This window comes from Chrysemys picta, chromosome 6 (assembly GCF_011386835.1).
Source record: "Chrysemys picta bellii isolate R12L10 chromosome 6, ASM1138683v2, whole genome shotgun sequence".
In the NCBI taxonomy this organism is placed as follows: Eukaryota; Metazoa; Chordata; order Testudines; family Emydidae; genus Chrysemys; species Chrysemys picta.
This window is the reverse complement of record NC_088796.1, coordinates 50839496-50864219: the sequence shown is the minus strand read 5'-3', so window position 1 is coordinate 50864219 and position 24724 is coordinate 50839496. Positions and strand designations below refer to the sequence as shown.

Below are 24724 nucleotides of genomic sequence, written 5' to 3'. Positions count from 1 at the left end.
GACAGAACACCACATCCAGGAGGTATGTGGGTTATACAGCCACACAGTGAAGAGGGAGGGAAGAAGTGGCTTTCTTCCCACCTTGCACATAAGAGTTACCCAGAATTGTAGCTCCTGTACTTGAAGTACTCAGGAGCGTCTGTATGACATAAAGAAGGCATAATGTAGCCAGTCATAGCTCCTTCTCCCCATGCTTCAGCCAAGCATATGCTATGCTCCTTAAAGGCTGTTGGTAATTAACCTCCCTCTAGTGCAGGGGTAGGCAATCTATGGCACGCGTCCCGAAGGCAGCACGCAAGCTGATTTTCAGTGGCACTCACACTGCCTGGGTCCTGGCCACCGGTCTGGGGGGTTCTGCATTTTAATTTAATTTTAAATGAAGCTTCTTAAACATTTTAAAAACCTTATTTACTTCACATACAACAATAGTTTAGTTATATTATAGACTTATAGAAAGAGATATCTAAAAACGTTAAAATGTATTACTGGCACGCGAAACCTTAAATTAGAGTGAATAAATGAAGACTCGGCACACCACTTCTGAAAGGTTGCCAACCCCTGCTCTAGTGCAACTGAAAATGGGAGCAAAATACCTGTCATTGTTCTTCTGGGTGGCATGGCTTCACACGACCCTTACCGCAGACTGTGCCTTAAAGGCACAAGCTAGCCCAGAGTGCTGGTATTAGAAAGCTATGCTTTAGGGTATTCTGATCCCTGTCATATGCTGGATCCTGGACCTTGGAAAGGAGTTCTATTATATCTCTTGCCTTCAGAGAATATGATTTATCAGTAAGAAATTTTTCTCATATTATCAAAGTGAGTAATTTTTCTCTTATCAAATGGAGTTACGTACACATATCAAAAGGAGAATAGAGGCTAAACTCTGTATTTTTTGCTTTTGCAGGACATGAAGTGTGAGGTCCAACCTTAAAGTTATTAATGTCACTTGTGCATGAATTTCTTTATCATATAAGTCCTTGTACTGTGATATTATAGCATAGATGTATTGTACATATTAACACTAACATTCAGTTTCAGTTATAGAGAGCATCTAAGGATAATCCACATCCAGTAGCAGTAAATGGACCCAGATGTTTTAGCGATTCCTCCTTTAGATTATCCCTTACAACTTATGCAATGCACGATGCTAAGCAACATCTGTGTACCTTATCTTCTGTACTTGTATTTCCATAAAAGATGGCAGCTTCCTTATTGCCTTATGCAGGGTGCATAGTTTAATTTGCATTTCCTTTTATGCAGGCATAAACTTTTTTGAGTTCAATGGGTTTGTCTCTCTGGCAGCATTAAAATATGAAGAAGTAGCTATTCTGCAAAGCCAACAGCCATTTTAAAGTGTAATGTCTCCTCTGTAAGCAATTAGGGGTACAACTCAAAAGGAAACTGTCTTGGTAGAATGCTAAATATCTACCAAATATCATTTTTGAGATTTTTCCTGGTGTTGCTTTGGCTAAAAATAGTGCATATTATATAATCTGTTATAACAACAAAACTAGCCTGAGAATTTATAGACAGTGTTTCAACCCCAAAGGACATTTTTTTTAGTAGATGTAGCATTGAAAAATAATTGCTTACATAGCCTAAACTTCAGTATTTAAAATGTGATATATATTTGTTTCATGCATCTTTTTAAAGAAAAAATAATTACAGTGAAATCTGCAAGTGTCCATGTCAGAGTTTTCATTGTAAACTCACTTCTAAGGGATCTAAATCTCATCTGTAGAACTTTAAGCCCAAACTTGGCATGATAAGTCTTTGTAAGACAGTATTTTCTCATACAAAATGGGAGCAAAATAGCAAATTTCAGGGGATAATGTTACAGTTCATAAGCTTATTTTAATGGCCAGTATGAACCAGACTTTTTTATAAGGTGCTAAGAATGTTTCGGTATATACCTGAAGAGAAAAAGAATTTCCATTCACTTTTTAGCTCATAAGCTTCCTTTATAGAAAAGCTAAAACACACACAAAAATAGGTAATCAGGCATTTGGTTTAACTTATTCAATATTTTGATAGAATACAGTCACACATAAGGAAACTGAAATATTGAACATTTTTTCAAATACTAGTACAAATAAAAAATTTTAGACTTATTTTCAAGATGGCAATGAAAATCGATGTCTCCTGATTCACTGAAGGAAACATCTGGGTTAGCGTTAAAGGGGTCCTCAAAGAGGTAACATCCAATAGTTCTGTAAAAAATGAAAGTATGGAAATGATGACTGTGTTTCTAAAGAATGCTATTGTAATTAGACATATGAGTCTTCTATATGTAAAAGATTATATTGTGAAACTGGTACATTAATAGTAATGTTTTATGAATATGTTGAGAGTTCCATAATAAACATTTATTAGAAGGGGGGATGGGGAAGCTGCTCACATTGCTTTAAAGAACTTTGCAGCTGGCTAATTTTAAAAAACAACCAATATTCTATTCCATATAATCATATACCTCCTGGGCAGAGTCTGCCTTGGTGCTTTTTGTAGCTTTCTACATAGAAGTTTCTCCTATGATTTCTAGTAAATTTGCAAAATCCAGTACCTTGTCCGATGCAAGATGAGCTTTCACTTAGTCTGCTTCATACTTTTTAAGTATTTACATTGATCCAGATGTAAGAGGGTGGTGAAACACTGGAATGGGTTACCTAGGGAGGTGGTGGAATCTCCATCCTTAGAGGTTTTTAAGGCCCGGCTTGACAAAGCCCTGGCTGGGATAATTTAGTTGGTGTTGGTCCTGCTTTGAGCAGGGGATTGGACTAGATGACCTCCTGAGGTCTCTTCCAACCCTAATATTCTATGATTCTGTGTATTCTGTGTATTTTTCTTTATGTCACATTCAATTTTTTGGGGTGAAAACAAAGTTACAATATTCTCACATACACACTTTCTTGTATTGGAGACAAATAAATTTAAAGCTTAATTATGAGAAACAATAATTATTTTTATTAAACAAATTATAGATGGTATTATAGATACGTAGTACATAAATGCTTACTACAGTCTTAATTTAGAAAGAAATTTAAGCCTGTATACAGCTTGCATGCTTAAAGTTAAATACATGTTTTAGTATCTTTCTGAATTGGGCCATACTGTAGGTAGACATTCACAGCATATGTAGTACTGGCTCCAAATTTGTATTATGGTGTCAGTAACCAGAATACAACTAAAAATACTCCTTATAAGGAATCGATTGTCTTGAATCTTATCAATAGCACATTTTACTGTCTTTTTAATATTACTATACTATAATGATTCAATTAAACCATAAAATGTTGTGTTTATATAACATTGGGCCAAATTCTCACCTGTGCAGGAAAAGAAACTATATAGGGGCACAAACTTACTTTTTTTTTCAAGTCATGCTGTTGGGGTCGTGGGATTTGCAGAATACTCAGGAGGGTTGGATCCCTAATTGGCAGGTATCTATGATCTGTGCAAAACTCCAGTATCTCCCACACTGCTTTCTATACCACTGGGATCAAAGCTCTGAAGGAGTTGTTGTCATGTAGTTCCTAGCAGATGGTGTCCTGAAAAGTACAGAAGTCCACAATATATGATTTAGCCACTGAGATATGTCTAGATATAACTGGTGAGCTTGTGGTGACAGACATAATTTTTTAAGAATAATTTTGTAGTATCTGCTAAACTGTTGAAATGCTGGTGGTAGTTTAGCTATGATGAACTTGTATTAGTTTAACATTATAACAAGGTATATTTGTAGTTTATAATCACACTTTACTGCAGTGAAAAATGATGATGCTACCAGAAGAGGCCAGTAAAAGATAGCAGTTTTTAAAAAAGCATATTCTACACTGGGAACAGTTTGTGGTCAAGTTACACCATAGAGCATCTGATGTTTGGCTTCTTGGTAGCAGAGTTGATCAGAAACCAAACTTTGATTAAACCCTCATTTGTCATTTTATATTCCAGGGGTCCAGGAGGTGGTAGACCGTGGCCAAACCCAACGAATGCCAATTCTGTAAGTAAATATTTAAGTGTGTTGGACAGGAGTTATTCCGTCTTAATATGCCCATGTATGGAAAAAAAACCTATATTCAGCAAATAGAATAGTGCATGCCATATTTTGTTGTCCTCTGTACTGTTTTTTTTTTTCCAACCCTGATGCATGGGTTCTCCAGCTTTTTTTACAGTATGGACCACATCTTAATAGAGCGCTTCTAGTAGATCACCTTTCCTCCCACTCATGATTGTGCAGACCATCTGCTCTCCTGTTCATAATCACATAACAGCCCTGAGGCAACTACAGCAAATTGCCCAAAGGAAAAATTAACATTAGCATAGTATTTAATATATTTTTAGCTTTGTTAATGCAATATAACAAAATAGAATAGGAGTCAGTACCATCTGACCAACCAGCTCTACATAGACCACAGTTTGATAAGGTGCTCTCTAATGTATTGTCACATGGCTTATATATGGAAAAAAACACATTAATTTCTGTACCACTCAAATCATAGTGTAATTTCTCAAAACATGATCCATTTGATAGGTTGAACAATTTAATTTTGGCCATCATGAAAAGTAATACACTCTCCAAATTAGTAGGCTGCAACAGCTACAAAATGAGGTTGTTCAATAGCTGCTTAGGACAAGAACAGTTTGGTAATGCCCACCCTCCATGACTTGCCCTGGCTGGTACCCTACAGAAGGTAATTCACAGTTCAAGGGGTTAGTTTTAGAAAGCACAGTGAAACCCTTCCTAATCTGTACCCAAAGTACTTGAGTGAACATGTATCATCATATATCCCTACTTTGCATTTACAGTAGGCTAGGGTGGATCTGCTGTTACTAGACTCTATTTCTGGCTGTCCCTAGGACATGGTATATCAAGTTTATCCTTGACTGGGATATATATATTTATTTATATATTTATTTATTGGTGGATCGGAAGAGGAGTGTTTCCTATGTTTTTTTGTTTTGATTTGTATTTGCTATCCTCTTGTGTATTCCTTTTCTATGTAGGAATTGATCCTTGTAGTTTGATAGAATGGCTTCTGTGTGGTTTGCCATTGTGCCAGATCTTTGGGTTCAGATTGGCTGTATATTTGGATAAACTATTTCCTCATTTTGACTTTAGTGGTGTTTGCTGATTATTGTATATGTAATGCAATAAATGTTTAAAATAAATTTTAAAAGGGGTAGATTATGAAAGTCACAGGGGAGTTAGGTGCCCAACTTTTATTGAGCACTGAGTGCTTAACTCCCTCTTCTTTATTTGAAAATCTCCCCCTACATATTTTCTCTCTCTCTCTGGGTTATGCTTACCTGTCATATAATTCAGAGGTACAGCTCAATTTACAGTAATATTAACTTTGTGGAATGTGGATCATGATATGCTAATATTAAATCTTATATATACACTCAAAATAAAAAGTACACAAAATCTATGACAGTGTGAACTGAGGCTGGCAGTTTTTCATAATAATAATGTACAAAAAGAAAAAGAGCTCAATGTTGCATGACTGAGTTACAAATAAGTAAATGTAGGCCTTAACTTGCATTTTCCCAGCTTTTAGTGTGACAGCCTTAATATTCTTTTTTTGTTTTAGATGTCTTGATTGTTTTTAAATAAGGTAGAGAAGATTATTCTGCCAAGGAATTTTATGTTTATTAAATTCAATATGCAAGTACATGCAAGAGACCAGATATAGACCCTGATTCATGAAAACACTTAAGTACATAAGCAAGTCATTGGAATTTAAGCACATGCACAAGTGCTCTCTTGAATATGGATATTTTCCTGAATTGTGATCTTTGGCATTGACTTAAAATATGCATTATCTACCTGATTAGAATGAAATCAGGGAAATAGTTACAGTATTTAGGCAGAATTTTAAAACCCACTAAATAGAAATTAGTCCTTTGAAACTATTGTAATCTTACATGAAAGTACACATCTAGGACATGCCCTATGCATATTTTAGTTACTAATCTTTAATTAAGATTTGTTGACATTTTCTTTCATAAGCAGGAAAAAGGGGGTTTCAGAGCATACAAAATAAGAGAATACAGTTTAAGTAGTTCAGATTATGGTTTGCCTTAAGCCTATAGTATATGCTGATTTTATAAAAGTTATATCAGTGATTGTTTTAAATGAGTTTATGTCACCTGCTCTATATTTCATCAAATAGTTTAGCTGTTAACCTTATATATGTAGCTCCATAGGTCTTTCCATTTAAAACATACCTACCAGAAAAACGTGCCCCTCCTCCCCCACCAAAAAAAAAAAAAAAAAAAAAGAATTAAGAGAAGTGGAAAGACTTGCTTGCTATATACGTTTTTGAAAAATATACTAAATAGAAACAAGACATTGCCCCATACATGAGGCTCATGGCAATTCCACAGCTGAGCTTGTTGTGAAGTCAGGGACCTTCTCTCTTAACCATTATGTTTATTCAGATTTGTTAATAGATTTTTAATTGTTAGAGATGGGAAGCAGGGGAAGAGTTGTTTTAAAAGAGCTGCCATAATGCATATCTCCTCTTCGCCTCCCAATGAACTGTGTTAAAGGAGAGGTTAAGGGAGTCTGAGAGAGGAGGAGGAGGGGAAACAAATATAGAACAAGATGCATGTTGAACATTGCCACTTGCTCAGTTGTTTGCCACTGTTGCATCTGATTCCCCATGTTTGTCAACTCAATGTCTGTTTAGATTGTAAGCTCCCCAGAACATAGATCTTGATCTAAACTCTCTTTTAAGATGTGGCCCCTCTGTGCTATTCCAGTGACATGAAGGGGGCCCTTGCAGAACACACCTGACATAGTGAGAGGCTGAGCTGTCTATGTACTTATAGCCTTTGTTACTGTGGTAACTGAATACCTCAGTTATATTAAAGAATTTTTATCCTCACAACATTCCTGTGATGTAGAGAAGAATCATCCCCATTGTACAGATGGGGAACTGACACACAGAGTAGATTAACTGATTTACCCAAGGTCACACGGGAAGTCTTTGGCTGAGCTAGGAATTGAACACAGATCTCTTTAGGCTTACTTAGGCCAATACCTTTTGCACTACAATCAGGGGTTCTCAAACTTCATTGCACTGCAACCCCCTTCTGACAACAAAATTACTACATGACCCCCAGGGAGGAGGGGGCGGGGTGGGTAAAAGCCCAAGCCCCGCTGGCCCAGGTGGTGGGAGAGGGGGCCAGAGCCCAAGCCCCACCACCCCAGGTGTGGGTGGAGCTCAGGCTTCAGCTTCAGCCCTGGGTCCCAGCAAGTCTAGTGCTGGCCCTGGTGACCCCAATAAAATGGGGTTGCGACCAACTTTGGGGTCCCGACCCACAGTTTTAGAACCGCTACCTCATTATCTATTCTTCTCTGACCCTATAGTCAGCCTCAAGTCTGGCCCTAGGTGTTTTGCCGGCCTGGGTAGAAATAATTTCCAGCGCCTTCCTTGGAGCAGCCAAGCTAAAAACCTCCAAAATTCAGCTGGGTCTATGCTATTCCTTCCTGCCCCTTGCATAGAAGATTTATATGGAGATGGCCAGTGTAGGCAAGGAAGGGAACGGGGTGGGATTGCTGGAGTACAGTGCACTCCGGCTATTTTATGCCAGCATAATAATGTATAGATTTCAGACAGTAAGACATATTAGAAAGTGGAATTCTCCCAAAGTAAGTGCTGGTAGACCTTTTACTTGGGATTTTAAAAGCTAGATTGGACTAACACTAGAAATTGTACTACGAGGATTAATTCTGCTTTGATTGGGAGATGGACAGGAAGGTGCATAATAGATTTTTGCATCTCTCGCTTCTAATATTCTATAATGATTCCCATAAAATTAAGTCTATCTTATTTTTTTTTCAATTTTTCATACATTCTGAAGCAAGTCCATCCTTCACAGATTAGATGCCAAGAGGCAGTTCACATCTTCAATGTGTGAGAGTTTCAGAACATCACAGTGTTTGTGGCTTCTGAGGATAAATGCAATGGGTTTAAAATAACATTTTTTCCATTTAATAGTGGGGTGTTTTTCAGTGGCCAGCTGAATCGTGAGTGGGAAAGATGTGGCCAAGACTATGAAAATGTTTGAGAACTCCTGCCTTAGATACATTTATAAAATATTATCTGTCATCTGCAGTCAGATAAGAAACTTCTTTTGGCAAAGTGATTTTCCAGTTTCTTAATTCTCAGCTCAACTTCCTGAGCTGTTACTCTCCAATATCCTATAGAGAAGATCTATAGAAGTTATTTCATGAAGAGGAAAACTATATTACTTACCAGCAGCTGGAGTTCTCCAGGTACCTCTGTAACGAATCTCCACAAATTGAATTTAATGTTCAATTGGGACACAGACTCTTTAAAAAGAAAGTTCTTTCCTCAAGCATGCAGAAAGAATACCATCAGTGCCCCTTGAGATCAAAGAGAGTGTCATCTTGTGGCCCTTGATTAAGTTAAAGACTTAATCACATGTTTAAGTCCATCACTGTTCCCTTGCTTGAGTCCCATTGACTTAAAGTTAAGCACATGCTTAATGCTGTCCTGAATTGGGCTAATACTCATATAACCTCACTACTAACCTTTTGCCACAAGTTAATGGATCTTTATATTGGATTATTGTGGTTCCTGCAGATAAAGCCTGAAGCCGATATTGGTAGGTGCAAGTAGCATAACTTGTACCACAGCTTGCAGTCTGCCTTTTTAAAAAGTAACAATGACTTCTCAGCATTCACACATCATAGAGTGTGGATCTAAAGGAGCTAGTGATTAAGACCCTGATCTTGCAGACACTCAAGCATGTGTATTCCTTAGTCCTATTGACTTCTGTAGGGTTACTCAGGTGAGCAGAGTTACACACATGCTTAAGTGTTTTGTAGGACTAGAGCCTAAGAAGCCACCAACGTCTTGAAAGCAACCTGATTATTTTCAGTGCAAGACACAACAAATATATTACTATGTAGGAGTTGGGACACAGCAATCTTAAACTTGAATATTAAGTATCTTTTATTTACAGTAATTCTCTTTGACTGTGACTTTGTACTGCACTTTTTACTATAGAGTAACCTTACAGTGAGATGTTTCCTAGACAGCATTATGTTTAACATCAGTATTTGCTCCCTATCCTCTGCCTCTTCTCTAAAAATTAATTTTAAAAATGTGCTTCAAAATAAGATCCTCAATAAATTTTGGTATGGACTGCATTTCTCCATCTTAATGGAAAATAAATATATTATTTTGTTTTGCTTTACATTCTAGATACCGTACTCTTCAGCATCTCCTGGGAATTATGTAGTAAGTACCCTTGTGTGTGTTTGCTCATTAGAATTGATGTTACATGTTATTTAGGCACAGAAATAGTTGTCCAGATGTTAAGAAGAACCCTTGTGTATTGGTTGAGAAGTGAACATCTGATCTGTGTTTAGTTGTTTTGTCTGCCATCTACTGCACATATGTTGGTGTTCATTACTAGAACAGTTATCAGTCTGGTCAAAATTGCCTTGAGTGCTGTGGTTTACTTCAGCATATGTTTCTGTAACCAATGCAATACTTCAATACTTCAATACTAAAGGAGAAAAAACAGCCTTTTCTTGGTGACACCATAATGTGCTTGAATTTTTGAAGCTCTGGAGAAAAAAATTCATTGGAAGAACTAGTAAAGCTTAAACCTCCCAAAAGATATATAGCACACCACTTAAAAAGACACTCACAGCTAATGTTTTATGGGACATTTTTACTCTCTGTTGCTTTTAATTACCTCCTGAAGGCCTGAAAACTCCTTTTTTCAACAACTACCTGAGTGCTACCCTGTCAGCTGCTGGGTCCTGATCACTGAGAGCTACAAGGGATAAAACAACCACTATCTCATACTCCTCAAGGTCCTAGTCACCGAAAGCTTTGGGGGATGAGAGGTCTACAACTGTGGGACTGATAGCCTTGCACTCAAAGCTGACAAGTACCATCAAGAGGAGCATGACCATTAGATCTCCCTTAAAGACGTCTCAGTCCCCGTAGACCTTAGATCCCAAAATGGGTGTTACTGGGGCTCCAAGTGTGTCCTGTATCATAAAGGTGTCTAAGGCTTCTAAAAGCCATGCCTCTTCCAAACAAGACCCAGAACTGAAGACCTTCTCTGTTACAGGTCACAGCCATATTAGCAGACATTCTACGATGAAGAGATCAACACCATCTGGCTCTCTGGTGCACTCAGTACCTGCTTCGATACCCTGGTCTACATCTCCTGAATAAATGTTTGTGTAGGCTCACCTTATGGCACATACTAGCCAGATACCCACCTTGGTACTGATATCAACCTCCATCATTCCTGTGGTACCACAGGAGTTCTGGTACTCAAGAGACATCTTTGTACCTAATGAACCAGAGTCTTCCCTACTGTCTGCTTCTGCACATCCTTCAGTACCTATATCCTCTGGGTCACTGAAGGCACTTTTCTCATCAAGACCTCCCCGATTCCCTGACTTCTGCCATCCAGGGAGAAGTCAGTCCATGGAATATATTGAAGGATATTCTCACTCTGACTCATAACTCTGTGTTCAGGAATCTCCTGTTTATTCAATGGGACATTATTCTTCTCCACATGTGGAGAGAGGGAGGAGAGGCGACCTCGACCTCCAGCCACCTGAGGTGACCAACAGTGGCTATCTCTTCCTCCTATGTCTTATGGTCCATCTCAGTGGCCTTATTGGGCTCCATGGGCCCTGTACTGTCAACAACTTCTGACGGGGGAAGGGAGAAGTTCACTCTGCAGTGAGCATAGAAACTCTTGCTCTTCCTTACCTTCACTTCCTCCTCCACTTGAAGAACAAGAGGTGTAAGGGCGGGCTGTCATTATTAGATGAGGCTGTAATGCCTCCACCACCTTCCATAGCACATGACATTATACAATTCCAGGACTTGAAGAAGTGAATTGTGGATAGGCTTCAGAATTCTTGTGAAGAAGTCCAGGGCCCCCATGATAAACTCCTGAACATTTTACACTTTTCAGCTTAGTTACGCATGCCACTCCCAGTTAATGAGGCTTTTTGGAGCCAGACAGGACCATCTGGCAGACTCCGGCTGTGGCACCCCCAACTTGCAAATGTGCTGACAAGAAATGCATGTCCCAGAGGAGAATTCAGAATTTGATTTTCACCTCCCTCACTGAATTCCTTGGTTGTGGATGCAGTTAATGAGTGCAGGAGGCAACACAACACAAAAACTAGCCCATAAAATAAAGACCAGAAGAGATCTATACTCCTGCAAATAAGAAAAATATAGCAGGTCTCAAACAGTGCAGAGGTCATGCCCAGCTCATTTTTCTAGTTTCCGTAGACCTCCTGAACCACAAGCTGAGACCGAGGTATTCAAAGAAGAAAACATCTACTACAACCACTACATTGCAGCCACCAGCATTGTCCAAGTGTCAGTTTTGATGGCTTGGTCAAGAGTCTAAACCACCCATTTCACACAAATCTATTGCTGCACTAACCAACCCTCTTCCCTGCCATTGGATTCTGCCTCTCCCATTTTCAAGGCGCCTGTGAGAGAATAACATCCAACAAATGGATTTTAAAGCTTGTAACATCTGACTATTCCATCCATTTCACCTCCATCTGTCCCTCCCACCCCGTTCCTTTTCAGGGACCCATCTGACGATCAGTTGCTGAATCAGAAGGTTGCCTCTCTCCTACGTTTAGGGGCCATAGAACCAGTTTCACTTCAGCACCAGGGAAAAGGATTCTATTCCAAGTAATTTCTGGTCCCCAAAAAGACTGGGGGATGGAAACCAAATTCCATTTTAGACATTTCAACAACATGAAACAACAGAAATTCAAGATGGTGACCCTTGCAGAAAAGCAGTATATATTCCCTTTCTAGATTCCGGGGATTGGTTTGTGACACGCTATCTTCAAGACATGTATTTCCATATTGTGATTCACCTCTCTCACAAGAGGTTTCTTCAATTTACAGTCAATCACAAACACTTTCAATATACTTTCAGCCTCTCCTCTGCCCCAAGGGTATTCTCAAAGGTGATGAAAGTCAGAGCCACTCGCCAGTGTCCTCTAGACATTGTTGTCTTCTCTTATCTCAATGAGTGGTTACTCCGGAGCCTATCTGATCAGGAGGTCCTATCAACACTACAGATGACATGCTCCTTGTTTCACACCTGTGGTATCCAGATCAATCTAGTAAAGTCCATTTTGATCCTGGTTCAACAGATAGATTTCATAGGAGCCTTTCCAGATGCCATGATAGCCAGGGCTTACCTACCTGTGGACAGGTTTGTGGTTCTGCAGACTCTTATTGCAAAGATTCAGTTAAGTCCTCAAACTTCGGCAAGGAATTGTCTTCAGCTATTGGGCCATATTGCGGCATGCATCTTTGTGAGCTAGCATGTCACATCCTATCTCCACTGTCTACACAACAAACAAGCACAGCCTCAACAAACAGGTCAGGTCTCTAATCCCCATTGAGTTCTACACTTGCTCACTTGTGGAAGAACCCATCCAAAGTCTGTTCGGGAATCCCCTTCTTTCAACCTCCTCCAACCACCATTATCTGTTCAGGTATCCCTCTTGGGATGGGAGCATATCTTGGTCCTCACATCATCCAAGGCAAGTTTCTTCCCAAGAGAGTCACCTACATGTCAACATTCTGGAGTTGAGGCAGTCAGGAATGCTTACTCCCACTTTCTCCCACTGATCAAAGCCAAATCAGTCAAGATCATCACAGACAATGTGGCCTGCATGTTCTACATCAATAGTCAGGGTTGGACGTGTTCCCCCTTACTCTGTGCCGAAGCAGTGAAGATCTGAAGTTGGTGCATTGCCAACCACATAGCCATCTCAGCTTCTTACCTCCACTGCATACAAAACGTTACTGCCAACCACCTAAGCAGACACTTTTCTCATTTACTACTGGGAGTTGGATTCATGAGTCCTCCAGAGTATATTTCTAACCTGGGGACTTCCAAAGGTGGATCTTTTTGCTACTGCCACCAATGTAAAGTGTAAGAAGTTTTGCTCTGGGCAAGACTCAATTCTGTGTCTGGGATGTATTCCCACCCATGCCATTGATCTTGAAAGTTCTCAACAAGATTAAGCAGGACAAGGCCAAAATCATTTTGACTGTACCAACTTGACCAAGACAAGTTTGGTACCTTATCTGATTCAATTCACATTTTGTCTGCTGCTGAGACTTCCTCTCGATTACCACCTGTTGTCTCGGGATGCTGGTTGGACACTTCACCCCAATTTGGATGTTTTGTGACTTCAAGCATGGCTAGATGATTCTTGGGGTTAGAGATTTCCTGCTCAACAGCGGTATAACAGGTTTTGTTAAATAGCGGAAAAACATCTACTAGAAATACCTTCTGAAATGGAAGAGATTTCACCTATGGTGTCTCCGTCAACAAGTGCTTCCTATCTGTTCTTCTCTTCCACCATTCTGGAATACCTGTTAGAATTGAAAAGATCAGTATGAGTTCTTCCAAGGTTTACTTGGTGACTGTAACAGCTTTTCACTCATCAGTGGAAGGTTTTTCGATTTTTGCTTACCCCATAACCTCAAGATTTCTTAAAGGTCTGATGAGTCTTTATCCATAGGTTAGAGAACCTGCCCCAGTATGGGATTTAAACCTTGTCCTAAATGGCCTTATGACACATCCCTTTGAACCATTAGTTACATGTTTTCTACTCCACTTCTCTTTGAAAACAGCTTTCTTGGAAGGCATCACTTCCACATGGAGAGTGGGAGAATGGGGGGCTCTAATAGCAGATCCCCCTTTACAGTATTTTTCAAGGAAAAGGTTTTAAAATGGCCACATCCCAAGTTCCTACCCAAAGTGTCCTCTGAATTTCATCTTAACCAGACCATTCATTTACTGTTTCCCCCCAAAACCACATCATTTCAAAACAGGAAGCTACTTTCCATTCCTTAGATGTCAGAAGGGTGTTAGATCTTTTATCTAGACTGGACCAAGCCATATTGAAAGTCTCCCAGACTGTTTTGATTTAGGACAGCACAGGCGCCTGAGGCCAAGCTGTGGGGAAGCGCTTACCTTGCCCAAGGCACGGGCGTCGGGGTCCTCTTTCTTCCTCCACTCCACCAGACCACCGCCTGAGGCTCTTTTCTGGGGCTGACCGTGGAGGCTGAGCCAGAAGCCCTGCTGTCGCGCCCGTCGCCGGGCTTGTGCCACGTGCGCTAAGCAGAGCTATGGAGCTCTGCCCAGCCACCGGCGCCCCCGCTGGCAATGAGAAGAATCGCATGGGATGGAGCGGCCGCTGCGCTGGGAGGGAGAGGGAGTCTGAGCCACCGGCAGGCGCGCGGACACAGGGGAACCCCTGGGCTGCCTGCGGTGCGCGGACACAGGGGAACCCCTGGGCTGCCTGCCGACGGCTCAGACTCCCTCTCCCTCCCAGCACAGCGGCCGCTGAAACGATGTAAAAAAAAAATTTGGGGTGCCGCTTTTTGGTGCCCCCAAATCTGGGCGCCCTAGGCAACCGCCTAGTTGGCCTAAATGGTAGCACCAGCCCTGGCTCCTTCTGGTGCCCACAATTTTTTCCTGACCGTTTATATTTTTTGACTTTTTTAAAGGATGTTGAAAAACTGGAGCGAGTGCACCAAAAAGCCACAAAAATTATTTGAGGGCTGGAGAAAATTCCTTACAGTCAGAGACTTAATGAGTTCAGTCTGTTTAATTTATCAAAAAGAAGAGAGGTGACTTGATTACAACGTACCTTTATGGGAGAAAATACTGGGTACTAACGGGCTCTTCCTTTTAGCAGACAAAGGCATAACAAGCAGCAGTGGCTGGAAGCTGAAACCAGATCATAGAATCATAGACTATCAGGGTTGGAAGGGACCTCAGGAGGTCATCTAGTCCAACCCCCTGCTCAAAGCAGGACCAATTCCCAACTAAATCCCCAACAGATACATTCATATTTAAAAAATCGGGACACATTTTTAATAGTGAGGGTGATTAGCCATTGGAACAAACTACCAAGGGTCATGGTGGATTCTCCATCAGCGTCAATTTTTAAATCAAGATGGGATGTTTTCCTAAAAGTTATGCTCTAGGAATTATTTTGGGAAAGTTCTAGGGCCTGCATCACATAGATCAGACTTCATGATCACAGTGGTCACTTCTGGCCAGTTAATCTACACAGGGATAACTGGTTGAAATTGAATGGCCTGTGATACACAGGAGGTCAGATTAGATGATCTAATGGTCCCTTATGGTCTAAACTCCATGAATCTATGACATCTGTAGTGGAACAAATCTTGTTAGTAGATACAGGAGGCACTCCATGGTCTTGCTCAATACACTACTGAAGGAGAAGTGCAGGATAGTGACTGGTAATTGGTAGGTTATATTGTCAATCATTTAAGGGGTCAGAGATGTACGTGTATGTATGTGTGTATGTAGATTGGTGGTATACAGGGACATATTATTATTGGATAATAGATTTGTGTTTAGATTAAAGTTATTTGTTAAATTTATTCATTAACTTGCAGCCAGCGGTATTAACCCACAAATATCTCAAGTATTTTATTTATACCAGCTCAGAGGCAGGGGCAGCAATGACTAATGCAGCATTACTGACTTCCATTATAGCATAAGCCTGGAAATAGTGTTCATGAATGCATTGCTGCTGCTTCAGAGCCAGTAAATGGTGTGTTTTGTAGGGCCAGGGGCGGCTCCAGGCACCAGCGCACCAAGCGTGTGCCTGGGGTGGCAAGCTGTGGGAGGCGGCCTGCCGGTCACCGTGAGGGTGGCAGTCAGGCTGCCTTCAGCAACATGCCTGTGGAAGGTCCGCCGGTCCCGCGGTTTCGGCTGCAATTCAGCGCCGAGTACGCCGAAGGCGCAGGACTGGCGGACCTCCCGTAGGCATGCCGCCAAATCCAGCGGACCTCCCACAGGCATGCCGCCGAAGGCTGCCTGACTGCCATACTTGGGGTGGCAAAATACACAAAGATATTTTTCAATTGTTCTAATTCCAAAACTTCCCCCTGCCTTCCAAAAATGTGTTGGTCATATTATAGCAAATCTCAGCAATGCCCCTTCAAGCAAACAGGAACAATCACACTTTGAAATCTCAGTATGCTCCATGTCATGAAGTGAACAGAATGGATATTGAACCAAAATCATTCTTTTTGATAGAAAATGTGCTATTTTTAAATAGCAGTACAGACCTATGACAATGAAAACTGCGTTCTAGTGATAGCAATTTATAGCATTTTTATTATGGAAAATTTCAGGGTTAATTTTTTATTGCATATTAGAATATTTGAATCAAAACTGTAACCAGTCAACTTTTCATTGTACTTCAAGATATTACTGTAGCTGCAAATGTGGCACAGAAGAAATTATGGTGCTGATGATGCTAAAGAATTAAGTTATTTAGAACAAAACAATAGGAGTAATTTTTTTAAAGAAAATGAAAAGAACAGCTTGTTCAATAACCAGTGCAGTCTGTTTAAATTGTTTGTTTTCACAGAAAAAATTGCAACACAGAAATACAGAAAATTAACAGAAAAAAAGAAAATAGACATTTCTTATTTTTAAATGGATTTAGCAAATACTAGATGAGCTCCCATTCTCTTTTATCTGTAATGTAATAGCAATATATCTGCAGATCTGTACTCAGAATTACCAAGCTGATCTTGTGCTGAGACTTTGCCATTAATCTCAAGTCATTTATCCTGAGTTATATGTGTACAAATATGAAAAAAAGAGAATGTGTGATGTTTTATTAACTGAATTTAGTTTATCAGGGCCTGGATCCACCAAAGTTTGAGCCACACATTCCACAGAGAGAGACTTCCACTGAACACCTCTTCTTCTCCCATGTGATCCCTGTACAGTGTGACAACAAGCAGTAGCTTATTCTGCCAGTTTTGACACTACAGTTAGCAACCTGCTGCATCACAGTCAGTGAGGAGAGAGCAATACCAGCTGGAAAATTGGCTATAGTAGAGAATCAGCTGTATATTAACAGCCCTGGACCCTGAACAAAGCATCCCTTCTGTACTCCAGTACTGGCAGACAGTAGCAGAACCCAAAGTTTTTGAGCACTGGATCTCTCTGGATCCAGGGATCTACACATATTGGGATTCAGGGCTTGAGCCTGCAGATCCATGGCACTAGCTTTAGTCTGAGTAAATTCACTGGTTTACAGGAAAATAGACGATGGAGTACATCTTTCTTTTGTTCTATGGAAATATGTTCCTTTTCACCAGAACAACTCACAACCTTTATGATGTGCTTTTGTCACTTGGATTATCTTCAGTCTTTACTGTTATATTTTTCCTTTTATATTAACTGAATATTTTCTACCCCTTTTAGGGTCCTCCAGGGGGTGGAGGGCCACCAGGAACACCCATCATGCCAAGTCCTGCAGGTATCCAAATCTAATCAGAAAATTTAAAGACAATGTAAATAACATTGGGGGGGTAATATACAGATTCTGTATTCCAGTTCTTGCTGTGCCCATTTGCTACCAGTGCAGACAAATGGACAAATCCACCTTATATATATTTCAGCAAGCAACAGCCAATGAAAAGCTCTCACTTTTGCACTCTTCTTCTCTGTCTCCCTTCCTCCATCCCTCCCTCCCTCCTCAGACTTCCTCCTGCTTTGCTGGAGAGATGCAGTATGGTTGGTAATTTGATTTTACTGGCTCCATCCAGGGCTTTCAAGACCATTTTTTTTCTGGTCTCCATTAGCAACCTGAAGGAAAAAGAGAGAGAAAACAGAATGTGCATTGTTTCTGCTAGTGTTGTTCAGTGCACATTTGCCAGCAACTTTTATGTATCCTGTGAGACGGTTCCTAGAGTATCCAGCTGGGGGACGCTTCAAGTGGAGTTTAAAGGAGTGTCCCATAGCTTCAGCTCAGCCAGCTAGCTCTGCATTAAGAAGAGTAGCAAGTGTTTCCCTACATCAGGGTTCTCCAAAGTTCCTGACGTGAACGAAGAATCAGAAGAGGTTGTGGAGGGTGGACATACACAAGACTTCCTCTCCTCCCATGGATAGCATCAGGGATCTGGTAAGCAGGAAGTGTTTGCCTCTGATCTGGTATCCCGACTTAACCGATCTTCACTAGATCAATCAGACGACTTCTGGGAATCTTCCACTCCTAAGAAGCACATCTCCTTCTCATCCTCCTTTCATCAACCAAGAGGTCATTGATCACCACTTCTAGAGACCTTTCCATCTCTGTGACACCTTACATCTTCAGACCCACATATTCCTACCTCCCTGCCATCATTACTTGCACAAAGGATAGGGAAGTCTTTTTTAAGAGCCAGAAGCAGAGCTTCCCAACCCTTCCATGGAAGTTTTCCTTTGCTGATGGAAAAACTTCATTAAATATGTGGCTAGAATTTTAAAAACACAACCTCTGATAGAAAAAAAGGAGGACTTCTCTCCTGTTCAATACTTAAGAAGATGACTAATATGTGCTAGCAGATAAATATTCAATGTAATGTAAAAACAAGCTCCGCAATAGCATGTACTTCTGAAAACATTCAACACAGCAGTAAATTGCCAGTGGCATATGTAAGTGGCTAATGTGGACTATGAACAAGCCTTTTGTTTTGATGGAGGAAAGAGAAGCCGTGGAATAAAAATATTCAAGTAACAGCCACCAGGAAAGCTACCAAGGGAACTAATCTCTGAAAACAAAACCCTCCAACTGTTAGTGTCCCAGTGGACCAAACCACTGGTATGTGTTTAAGACAATAACTAACAGAAAGTAGAGCCATGATTCCTTGAGGAGAGCCATGTTATCTGTTTTCAGAAGGACCTGGTGGTTGAAGAACTTGTTTCTCAGTGACAGCAGAAGAAGCCAAATAGGATTTTTTTTCAATCTCTGAGACAGAGAGAGAGAGAGAGATTTTATGCCAGTCTGAATGCTTGGGTCTAGCTCCTCTCCTGGGATGGATGGAGGAGACAGTACAGTAGAATCTTTGTAGTGATATTCCATGCATATAATGGGTTTATTATCTCACCAATATTAGTTAATGCTTAGAAAATTGTACCGAAGTAGTGAGGCTCTTGAAGGAAATATACATTGGGCTTGATTTTAACCCCTTGGAGTAGGTATCACACTTTCTAGCTTTAGCCAAGGATGCATTCCTAATTCCTAGGCATTTCAGTAAGGCATGTGCTTTTCCTCCTTTCACCTTTCTATGTAAATAGAGGTAAATTCTGTTTCAAAGGACATGCACAGGGTCTCCCATTGCCCCCACTTTGTCTCAGAAAGTGGTTAACTATCTGTGATCTGTTAAGCTCAAAGCTCTCTTGAGTCTTTTTTACATTGTCTATAGGGCAGAGAAAGGGGAGATTTTGTGGAGGAATTGTGGAACACAGCTACTTGGCTGTCTCTCCACTCTTTCTACAAACATCATAGATGTGATATAATTCCATTGTTGGATGTGTCCTTTTGCACTTGGTGATTCACAGAGACTAATTGCTTTTGTTGGATGGGATGGGATGCCCCTGACCAAGTGTTCTCAACTGCTATTTTCTTGGGGAAATGGTCTCCCTATGTTGTCTCCATGGCTACAGTCCTTTTTTGTCTTCTCTTCTCTGCAAAATGTCTATGAGGAATCCTTACCACTGGTGGCAAGCCATGGTTCAAAACCAAGAATTTCTTACCTACTAATTATTTTCTGGGCCCTGGCTTCTACTCAACCCTTAGTTCAGTCAAATAGTTCCATAGGTTTCATTGTCTTGTTAGTTAAAATCGAGATTTTAGCTTTGGAAGTTTTCAAGCCTTAGGGAGAGAGAACGAGACAGCGTTTAGCTGGCTGAGAGACATGAAAATTAGAGCTTTTCATTGGCTGCTACTAACCTGAAATCTGCATAAGGAAGAGCTACCCATTGATCAGCACTGGTGGAAACCAGAGCATAAAAGTATTTAGTAAGTGAGAAATTCTCCTTTCACAGAGACTGCAGAAAGTTAGTAAAGTAATCTGGAGGTTTTAGAAAAAGTGTTTTAGGAACTAAGTGGTTACAAATTTTTGAAGATTTATAGACATGTTAACAATAATGCATAAACTCAGTCTAGAAGTAGTCACAGAAGCCATTTAGGGAGCATTGCAATTATTTCTTTTCATAGCTCTGCCATTTGGCTAAGAATAGAGATACAATGAAATCTTCCACTATATTGTCACTCTGTAACATTGGATCAGACATAGGAGAAATATTAACAAAATGATGAGAAAGTGTAGTAGGTAAGCAGTTTTATCTCAAATCACATCTTGGTAATTAAAATAATATTTGTTTCAGATTCAACTAACTCTGGAGATAACATGTACACTTTAATGAATGCAGTTCCACCTGGACCCAACAGATCTAATGTAAATATGAACCTATCATGTATTTTTCTGCACTGTGAAGCCCTGTTTGATTCATGCACTGACTCACCAGACCTTCATTTTATCTGAATCATGCTTATCTTTCCCATTTTGAGTGGGTACACATCACTTGCTTCCCATCATCAAAACTCATATTTTTCTGAATCTTTAATGTCTCTGAAATATTTCAAATCAGTCTTGTGGTACATACACAACAATCCTTTAGCACCTTGAATACCTTGAAATTTGTGCATATAAAAACTTTAAGCATGTAAATCTGTTAGGTAGATAACTAAATTTGTCATCCTGGGGTATGCTGTTCTGGTCACAGTAGTACACCCTATCAGCTACCATTAGTATGTGCAGAACTTAAACTTCAATTACAAAAATATATTTCTACTTAATAATGCAAGGAAAACTTCTGAATGTGACCCAGTCAATTATTTATTACCAATTCTATAGATGGATAAAATCAATAGCTTTCTCAAGGGTGAGATCTGCCTTGTTCATTTGAGTAGTGTTAAATATGAAGCTTAATGACAACCATTAAATATTAACTATGATACCACTGATTATTTTAGGCAAAACATCCAGCCATTCTGGAAGTGATGAAAACTTGGATTTTTAGAAAGAACTTTCTTCTCCGTCTAACCCTTATAGTTGCCCTCAATTTAGATGTCATTTATGCATGCAGACCACATAGTTAGAGGTCCATTTGAAAAAAGGCCACAAGAACTTAAGTAATGGTTTAATTGTAGTGCATTTATTGAAATTCATTGCATGTTTATCTAGAAGTGCTGTAAATATCTGTGTTCTCAATTTGAAGACCCAGGTTTAATGATAAACTGTGAAATCTAAATGCTGAACTGGCAGAACTTTATATTGTTGCAGTGGTAATGCACAGTAGTCTGCTGTGATGCTCAGCACAGGTAGGATGGGATTTCCAAAAGTGGACTATGCTGGCCTAACTCTGCTCTCATTGAAGTCAATAGTGAAACTCCCATTAACTTCAACAGGAGCAGATTTTAGTAATCACTGAGCACTTTTGAAAGTCCCAACCATAGTACTTCAGTAGGACATAAGCGGTACATAGGCTAAGGGCTAACTCTCTGCACAGACATGAATTCTCCAGCGGTGCAGAACACAGTAACTGAGGTAAAGGCTGGGAAAAAAGTGAAAAAATGTAAACGAAAATCACATACAAATAATCCACTCAGAGATAGACTATACAATTCAGTTTCTCAATTTCTATTTTTGTTCCTATTTCTGTGTTTTTATTAAATTATCTGCAATATATTCTTGCATTAATATCAATTTTAATATATTATCATAATCCTTTTACAGTTTCCAATGGGCCCAGGGTCAGATGGACCTATGGGTGGATTGGGTGGAATGGAATCACATCATATGAATGGATCTTTAGGTAAGGATAACAAATCTAGTAAATACTGATTTTAGATCTGTTTTTTTATGAGTAACTCCACAATAACCACAGCTCTAAATTGTGTGGGCAATTGTATATACAATCATTTGAAAATTAGAAATACTGTATCAACATCAATCAGAAGTTCAAAAATGTTTTATGTAATCTTATGTATCTGGTCTAATAAGGTGTCGCTTATAAATATTGTATAGTAACAGAATATAATTTTTAAACCTCTTCTATAGTACACTATGTTAAACTCATGTGGAAGATGACAAAAGCTTTCTCCTCCTCCCTATTTCCCCAGTCCCCCACAATAACACAAGTAATCAGAAGATGTCTTTATCACAAATTGGTGCAGGTGCTTACATATATGTATATTTATATATCATATAAATAATATATGGAGACAATATACCACATCTATTGATATCTATGTATTAAATTGTGAAACCAAATGATAAATTATATTGATCGTGCAGTTTTAACTGTCTCACTTGCACTCTACCCATTCATCCATCCTCCCAAGCATTACTTTTAATAGCTCATCCCCATGAAACAGCTTCAAATAGCTTCTGTTTTTCATCAGCCTGCCAGAGGAATGTTTGAAATGTTTTCTTCTTTCTCCCCAAATGTGAACTCTCCTGCAAAATTACACCTGACATTACAGATATGATATTTGTATGTATAGAAAAGCCATGTTAGGTAACTTTTAGAGGTCATTTAATATTTATTAGCTATATTTTTCTTTTTATAATATCGGTCTGGCCCAATGAACACATTATAAAAGCTATGCGGGTAAGAAGTGAAGAAGAAATGGAAACAGTGTAGATTGCAGGGCATTGCAGGCTGCAGACATGGAAATCCTACAAAGCTCCAAAGGTGTTCAGTCATTGAGAGGTCTGTGTAGATTATAATTTCCGAGAAGTAGTGATATCTGGGGGGGTTAGGAGCCTTGTAGAATTATACAAAATTTGCAGTTGTTCAACCCTGACCCTTCCTCACAGACTTTCTGCCCTGCACTTCAGGTTATGCCAGAAGAAGTTAGCATAGTTCAGGCCTGAATCTAAACCAGAAACCGAAGATTGTTAGACAAGATGCATGGAAGAATGAGAATGAGGAGGAGAGTGGAGAAAGCTATGGTAAAATGAGAAAATTGGATTTTAAGCTAAGGAAAGAATGCACCAAAACCTCTCTTAGCAGACTGATCCTGAGGAATTAAAATTCAACAATAACAAATTCCCAACAATCTATATGGAGCATGTCTCTGAACTTCCTAGATTACTTTGAATAAGGCTATCTTGTGATTTTGCAGCAGACCTTTTATGAATATTTTTTGTAAAATGGCTTCATTTTTTAATTAAAAATAATGCACATTATTTCCAAGTCAATTAAAAACTCTTTTTTGAACTTCATCACAAACTTTTGCTGTAATATATTGTAGCCTGACAATAACTTCTTAGTTATAAGATTAATTACAACTGAAGTGATAGTGGAAGAACTTTATGTGCACTAAGCATATGATTAGTATTTTCATCAGTAAACATGATTGCATATATTCAGTGTTTAACAAATTAAGTATGACAGATTTTCCACTATAGTTTTTTTAATATACAATTAGCGACTCTTGGAAAGCTACAGCGCACTAAAAATGATGGTTATTTTTTCCATCAGGAGCATTAGCTGTCTTTAGATATGTTTACAATTTCCTCTAGTTACAACAGTGTTAATATTGGGTTGCTACTTAGGCACTGCCATGGGAGAGGAGCAATGCAGAGCTGCACCTCCCAGGGGAGCTCCTTGAGCTTCCCAGTGTATAAGGATAGTGTACAGGCTGCCCCATCCTAAAGAATGCCAATGCAGAACACTGTAGAGTCCGATGCTGTGACCTGTCCTCCTCCCTACCACTTTGCAATGAGGTATATACCTGGGGCCATACACAGAAAGCAGGGACTGTGATTGCCTTTGGCAGACAGAAGGCATCTTCCCACACAAACTGCAGGCACAACCATGCAAGAAGACCCTAACACTAACAGACTACTATAATGACTGAAGAATTTTCCTGAGTGGGAAGGGAAGAACCAAACATAACTAACTATATGTTAGCCCATTGCTGTTATACTATCTTTTCAAAGTGCAGAAAATGATAAACTCTTAGAGACTGCAGTTCAAAACTAATCTAAATGATTATTTATTTATTTTAATTTAAGGCTCAGGAGACATGGACAGTATTTCCAAAGTGAGTATGTAATATATTTAATTTTAGCATTATATTTTACTGTATTTAAGTATCACGTAATTTTGGTTGTTAAAACTTTTTTTTTACATTTCTGATTGCAAATTAAATGTGTATTATGGGCCTTTCAGCTCTTTCAGGCAGATTCAGCATTAGTTGGAAGGTTAAAAGTAATCTTTATAGTCAATAGGGACTATTAAACCAATTCATTTATATATTTTCCTGAACATAATAATGGTCATTACTGCATGTGATTAATGTACATCCAAGTCATAAACTAATTTATTATGTTACATTGTTACATGTTGGTAAAACAAATGAATACAGTTTTAATAATCAAACTTAGTGAAATGTGGGAAGAGAGAAATTTGGAGATTTGTCATAAGGATATTATTTTTATGCATTGTATCATAGCTTTTCTCACCTTTAGAAGACAATGCTAATAGCCTTAATCAGCACTCCAATTCCCTAAAAACTAAATTAAAATGTAATGAGAGAAGAAACTGTATTTTGAGCATAGAAACAGTTTATCAGTATATGAAATATGAATGTTCAACCATTAGTGGTTGGCACCTACAAAAATAATACAGTATTTGAATGCACAATATTTTTTGTAAAAATTTGCTAACTCTGAGGTTATTAATTTAAGGGTTGATTTAAATGAGGAATCGATGAGTGAAGGTATTAGAATTAGACCCATATAAAATATTCTGTGCTGCTTCT

General features: G+C 39.3%; 1 protein-coding gene and 1 long non-coding RNA gene across 12 annotated transcripts in view; one reads left to right on the top strand and one right to left on the bottom strand.

The window, feature by feature from the left end:
- The window catches only part of SSBP2 (single stranded DNA binding protein 2), a 286817-nt gene that overhangs the window by 230121 nt on the left and 31972 nt on the right, over positions 1-24724 (top strand). For all 11 annotated transcript variants that reach the window (XM_024104522.3, XM_005288174.5, XM_005288173.4 and 8 more), the window contains 6 exons: positions 3949-3997; positions 9237-9272; positions 17329-17383; positions 20275-20345; positions 21687-21765; positions 23976-24004. In XM_024104522.3, coding sequence (XP_023960290.1) covers positions 3949-3997; positions 9237-9272; positions 17329-17383; positions 20275-20345; positions 21687-21765; positions 23976-24004 — 319 coding nt within the window. The remainder of the gene's footprint in view (positions 1-3948; positions 3998-9236; positions 9273-17328; positions 17384-20274; positions 20346-21686; positions 21766-23975; positions 24005-24724) is intronic.
- Positions 1660-14273, bottom strand: LOC103306049 (uncharacterized). Its single transcript, XR_508693.4, has 4 exons — positions 14041-14273; positions 13351-13436; positions 3363-3545; positions 1660-2210 (listed from the first exon to the last, which is right to left on the bottom strand). It is a non-coding gene; the product is annotated as an uncharacterized LOC103306049 (long non-coding RNA).